At 51.6% G+C, this 6,489-nt stretch overlaps 1 protein-coding gene across 1 annotated transcript in view; it reads right to left on the bottom strand.

Moving 5' to 3' along the window:
* Positions 1-456: 456 nt before the first annotated feature.
* COG7 (component of oligomeric golgi complex 7) overlaps positions 457-6,489 on the bottom strand; it is a 28,272-nt gene continuing 22,239 nt past the window's right edge. The window contains exons 15-17 of the mRNA XM_019512796.1: positions 4,866-4,980; positions 2,143-2,286; positions 457-783 (exon numbers count right to left, since the gene is read on the bottom strand). Coding sequence (XP_019368341.1) covers positions 617-783; positions 2,143-2,286; positions 4,866-4,980 — 426 coding nt within the window. The 3' untranslated portion in view covers positions 457-616. The remainder of the gene's footprint in view (positions 784-2,142; positions 2,287-4,865; positions 4,981-6,489) is intronic.

Here is a 6,489-nt window from a genome sequence, read left to right as displayed (position 1 = left end):
TTTCACATGATGACTACAACATTGTGGCATCTGCTTCCTTAGAAGCCACATAGCTTCAGAAGGAAGAAAACATGAATCTCATGAGAACAACCTACTCAACTGGTTTTCTTGCCAGGGCTTAGTTTGGTCTTGCCTTTCCTGCTAACTGGCAAGACACAGCCTCCTTGAGATCGTAGATAATGAAAGACTGGAGCAATGGCCATTGCCTCCAGCTAGCTGAGTCCTTACTCAGCTGATTCGTACCACACATACCCTGTAATTTCAGATTTGGCATTGACTAGACCGCTCTGAAAGTCACTCCCCTCATTGTCATGCAGCATGTTCCTTCTAGTCGGTGTCAAGTGCCTCTAGTCACACACCACATCTACCTCAAGGTCACCCAGAGGGTCACTGGGAAACGCGGTCATGAAGACACTTTTCCTTTCCATTTCATCTCTAGTGATATGCAAAGCTCGCTTCACCCTGCCAAAGGACGACCTTTATTAAAACAATTCACAAATAAACCCCCTTTCCCCCAATCAGGTCCCATAATCTTCAGAAACTTTTGCGGAGAAAAGATTCAGTTCAGACAAGGTCCGGACACCATCTGCAGCTGCAGCTTGTTACAGCCTCCGCATCAGTACTCCAGGCCTCTCATGGTGGCGATGGTGCTGGCTAACCTGCGGGGCATGCTTTTGGCTGTTTGCCGGTAGTCTTCCAGTTTGGTCTTCAAGAGCGTGACAATGTTCTGGAGTGTCCGGGATGGCTGAAGGCCGAGGGCATCCATCACATTTATTAAATAATCTACAAAAGAAAAGATATGTGCACTTGAAAGTTGCGATACGTCCCATGGAACCAGCTCCCAAAACAGCATCACAGCCCAATGAAGCCTCCCCATCAGCTGCATCCCAGCAGACACCTGCTCCTGCTGTGCTGCCTGGCGGATGGGGGTCTTATTCCCTGGCCACATTTAGCTGCATTTCAGGAACTGCACAGGCTCCACTCAAACCTGCATCTGCATGGCAGTTGTCCCAGATGTTCAGCACCATGGCAAGGAGCAGAGGGCCCCAAAACATATGGCAAAAGACCTGCTTAGAACTGCAGAGGGCCTTTTGCAGGGAGAGGGACTGTTGGGAAGAAGGATCAGCGTCCCACCTTCCACAGCCTGACCCTTCAGTGGCCACTAGGGATTAAATGTGGAAGTTGGGAGCAGCCACGGCTCAGCCTTGCCAAGCCAGTACCTCCATGTTCCAGACAAGCTCATGGCTGGACTCTCAGCTATGCCAAACCCATTCCCAGCTGAGACTAGAGACCAAAGTAGCGCTCAACCAGCTCCGGGCCTCTGTGTTCCTTTAAATCACCTAACTGAGAGCAGCCCTAGGGCTGCTTTGACTTACATCAGCAGGAACTCTTCCCTAATATGCATCAGCTCAAGAGCCCAGATAACCCCAGCTCCACTCCCCAGCCCACTGCCACCTGTTCATGGCAAGGGGAGACAATAGCTGATGTTGTTTTATGCTACTTGCTCCAAGTGTTTCCAGCCCTGGGAAGAATCCTCAGGTACCCTCTGCACTACACAGAAGGGAAGTAAATAGGACTAAGGGGTGCACCCCAGGTCTCTGGTGCTGGTCCAGCAGGACTGCCCCACAGTGCTATCTGGGAGGAAGGCATTCTAAAGCCCTTCCCCACACCAGGCTGTGCGTGCCTCAAGGAAAAGTGCACAGTAACAAGCCAGGATTAAAGCTGTTCCCATGGCCTAACGTCTTCTCTTCTCACCATCATCTCTGCGCTGGTCAAAAGGGCCCAGCTTCCTGAACAGCGGTCTGGGTTCTAACTGGTGCTCAGTGTAATTAAACAAGGTCACACTGTGCCAAGAAGGTGGCTTGTGGTGCTCAGAGCAGGATGCTTGGTGGGGCAAGGGGACATGAGTCAGCTCTCTTTGCCCAGAACACAATGTCACCAAAAGCCTCAATATGCTGGGTATGGAGCAAGCCTGGCACAACGTGAAGCCCCACTACATTCCCTCTGCAAGCAGAGACTGCAATGGAGGCTGACAGCAACAGCACCTCCAAGGAGGTGGGGGTGTCCTATAAGCCTTACTCTCCAAGCCTCCTCTTGCAAGTGGAAAGCAAGCATTCTGGACTGCCTCTGTTCTGGCCTTACCGATATCTGTGGCCAGCTGCTTCGTGGAGTGGACAGTGAGCTCTGGGATCTGTAGGATCACTTCACAGTAGGTCTGCATCGTGGCCCTGGCAATGGAACCCAGCCAGTAGTCGGCCATGTTATCCAGCTCGGGCAGCTCATCCCCTGCAAAGAGTGCTCATTAGTGACTGGGATCCTTACCACACTGGCTTGTTCCACAGTGGGTCGCTGGCCTCATGCTGATTTACTATGTTAGAAGAAACAGTTAATAACTTTGTCTACAAAACCTTCACATACTGAGGCATGTTCCAGGCACACACTGTTCACTGCTGCAAGGAAGGTGTTTACAAAACTCATAAAGACCCTTCAAATGTGAAAACTTTAATAAGACATGATCCTCAATGCTGAGAGCTAAAGCCACTGTGTTCTCAGAAAGCAACAGGAGGAGGAAGTCACCAAGCCACACATTGTTTCCATTGTCTGTGAAAGCAAACATGAAGAGGAGATCAGCCACTGCAAAATGAGCCATGCAGGCACGCCATTGGGAAGGACACTGTACTCATTCCTGCTCACAAAGGCAGGATTAGCTGCACACAACAGATGAGGACAATCACTGGCAAGTGAAAATGAGACAAGACACTTCATTCCAGGGATTAAGGAAAGGCACTGAAAGGGAACTCCCTGGGTTTCAAGAAGTGAGCTCTATGCTCCAGGGAAAGGGCTGCAAACTGTCAGCCAGGCCTCACAGCAGCTACCTTTCCAGGGAAATCAGAGTGACCGACAGTGTTTGCAGATCCACATCATAAGTGAGAGAGCTCCCAAGGCTATACGACACTTCTAATCCCAAATGAGCCCCAGCCGAAACAAAGCAAACATTTTTCCTATTTAATCTGAGTGGCAGAGAGTTCTACAAACTCTGCCCTTGGACAAGGGCACAACTGGGGCACGTGGACTTGGGGGCTGAACCGAGTCCTGCCAAAACAGCAGTATCATTCAGATGAAAACACCAGGGGCTCCCCTGCTTCCAGCCTGCAGGTCACCAAAAGCTTTTCATGGGGCTGGTGCAGAAAGTGGATGTCTGTGGGAAAAAAAAACGCGAGTCCTCACAGTTCTGCAGGAATCCAGGTAATTTTTTAAAGGGCAGGACACAGGCCCTCTTGCTTTCCCAAGCTCAGCTGCAAGGCCTTGGTTCTCAGGAAGCCCATGGAAGAGCAGGAGACAAGAGGCTGGAGAGACAGAGCCTGTCTGAAATCCCAAATTTAACCACAAAGCAATGGAACATGGGGTGGAAACTACAGCACTTTCTTTCTGGGGATCACAAGAGGCCAAAGGGTTGGTGATCTTCTCAGCCCCTGGAGATGTAAAGAAGGGCCCTAGATAACAGTCATTCCCCCACTCTGAGTTCAAGCACTGTTTAGAAACAAGAGCCCATTGCCATCAGTGTCTGGTGCAGCCTATCCAGTGAAGTGCTCTGCAATCTGCCACCACACTGCCCACGTGCTGCCAGCCTTGCTGGCAGTGATAGAACAACATCCAGTGGCTGGAAATGGCAGCACAATACATTCAGCTTTGGAAGAGGATGTGATGGCAAAGCAGGGAGGGCAGTCATGCATGGCTACAGCCTGCTGGAGGAAGGAATGGGAGGTGGGGAAGGCTCACTTGCCAGGTATCTTTAAGATGAGATTAGATGTTTTCCGAAGCTATTGCCAGCTTTCAGAGTTGCTCTGTGATCTGTCCATAAAACAGACCCTCCTGGCTGTGGGCTCAGTCTGCTCCTTTCTTTCACAGGCAGCAGGCAGAACAGGACACCTGCACTGCACCCCAGGCCTGGGCTGCTCACAGTACTAAGATAACACCTATAATCCCATCTGGTACCATAGAGCTGCAGCTGGCTGCCTGCAGGGTCCACGATGGGGTTTTCTTCCCCTGATGAACTTTGGGTTTTGAGGCCAAGGCCGCTGGGACACTGGACAGGGGTGAGCTGTGCTGTAAGGTGACAGAGAACCTCTTTCCCTGGGAACTGGCTACGGTGCCTTGCTCATGTGCTCAGGGTCAGGATGATAAGATCTGAGATCAGGGAGGGATGTGCCCCAGGTCAGGATGTCGGGATCTAGGGGCAAGTTTCGCCTGCTGGGAACATCTGATCTACATGGCTCCCAGTTGAGGCAGGGGCCTCGAGCATGGCTGGTACTGCAGTCTCTCCTGTTCTCTGCCTCTAGCACAGCTTAGGGCTGAAGTGCCTTTGTCTAGATTGACTCTTCAGGCTTCATCTAAGGTTACTTCAATCAAATGTGGCAGCTGGCAATACACAGATGGCCTTAGACAACCTGATGGTTCTTTCTGGCCTTCAAAGCTCTAAACTGTCACAATTACTGCACTGCACAAAATGGTTTCCTTAGGAACACTAGTCCCCATCAGGACCCTTTGGGTGATGCCCACCAGCTTCAGTGGATCATGCACTCCAGTGAAACCAGAACAGGAAAGGGAGCTGGGGAAAAGGAGGAGAGCTGGCAGAAAGCATGAGGCACAGCAACAGCAGGAGCTAGACCCTGCATTTATGAAGCCACTGCAGTTTTACATGTTAAATAAGGGTGCTGAGAAGGCCCCATATGGGCAGGCAGCAGGGTGCTGCACCACTTAGGGCATAAGTCTTCAGAGGCCTCCAAACCACAAGTCATTCCACCTTTGCAATGTCAAAGCCACATGGGGCTTCTGCACAGGCACTTGGCTCAGCTGCATCCTACCTTGCTCTGGGGGATATGGCAGCTTTCCAGCATGTAATGCTAATTCCAAAGCAGAATCTTCCTGTGTAACAAACGGCTCGAGATGCAGTGGCAGGGACATGATATACTGCCCAATCTGCAAGGCAAAGAGAAAGGGCTGTTAGTCTGACACAATGTTGTTAGGACCCACGTGCAAGGCAGCCTGGCATGGAGTGGGGCAGGGGCTGGGCCTGACCACTAAGCCCAACAGCTGCCAACCTCGATTCCCTCCAGAAACCAGGTCCCCCTCCCAGCCACTGGCCCATGTTGTCCATGTAAGAGGAAGTCTTTTCCTGAAAGTCAAGGGCCCAGTCACAGAGGCAACTGTGGCGAGAAAAACAGGTAGGCAGGCCTAGGGCTGTAATTACTGCCTCGACCCTGGGGGGACTGGTGCCTTGTTTTCTGGACTGAAACCAAAAAGCCTGCTCCAAACACACCACAGAAGAGGAAACAGCAGCTCAGTTGTAGTGGGGAGGCTACAAAATGCTGTCATGACACAGAGGCTGCCCAAAGCAGACACAAGCTGTATGAATCCACCCAGACACTTGCCCTCCCTGGGTAGCACACTAAACCCCACGGACAGCTCTTCTGCACGGCAAGTGCAGTTGCATGGGTCTCAGTCTCAATGGCACCTGCATGTTTTAGGCCAAGCAGCAGCATTGTTTCAAAGGCTGCCTAAGCTTCATCCTGGTCCCGGGATGTACAGCACTCACACTCTGCACCCAGCCACAGGTTAATGAGCAGCTTTGGAAAGGAGGCTCTGGAAAGCCAACCCCCTGCAGGCAGGCAGCTCCTAGGTGCTACTTCTGGCCTACATGGACACAGAGTCCCTCTGTGAGCTGACCCAAAGCCCCAAGGTGCTAAGGTTTTTAAACTGCCATTATGTGCTGCCAAACACATCCAGGGCTTATGTGTGCTGTCAGGTGTTCCCTCAGGAAAGCAGCACTGGCAGCTTGGTTACAAAATTAGTAGCAGGAGCTTCCCTCTCCATTTTATCAGCTGCATGACCCATGAACCTCTGCACTTCGACAAAGACCTCCGCACAGTGGCTTGGTTTCGAGCTGTGCAGTGAATACCACAAAGCTCAGCAGTACCTGACTGTTAGCTCCGTGCAGCAGGGAGCAGCAACACCACAGGCGCTGCCTTCACTGCAGGGGCACTTTTTCAAAGGCCAATTCCCTGTTTGAGAGCAGCATGTGCTGCACACATCAGTGCCAAGCAGACATTTACACGGCAGATCAACTAAGTCATCAGCACCCACTGAGTGAGCTCCACTCTCCTCAAACTCCAACAGAGCCTGGCTCACCAGGGCAGACGTTGGAGTTGCTGTCCTCTCCCTGTTCAAAGGTTACAGGGAGCAACTGTGAGCAACTGTTCACCAGGGCACCCAAAGGGAAAACACTGGAGTAATGGCCACAAACTCCTGGAAGACCGATTCAGGCTCAACAGCAGGAAAAACTTCTTCACAGTCAGGGTGTCCAGACTGTGGAATAAGCTCCCTCCAGAGGTGGTGCAATCACCTATCCTGGAAATCTTCAAAGGGAGACTAGACAGTCACCTTGCTGGGGTCACCTGACCCCGTTATCTTTCCTGCTTGGTGCAAGGG

This window comes from Gavialis gangeticus, unplaced genomic scaffold (genome assembly GCF_001723915.1).
Source record: "Gavialis gangeticus isolate Ggan-Ray unplaced genomic scaffold, GavGan_comp1, whole genome shotgun sequence".
Classification (NCBI taxonomy): Eukaryota; Metazoa; Chordata; order Crocodylia; family Gavialidae; genus Gavialis; species Gavialis gangeticus.
The sequence above is the reverse complement of the archived record's forward strand: the minus strand, read 5'-3'. Positions and strand labels throughout refer to the sequence as shown.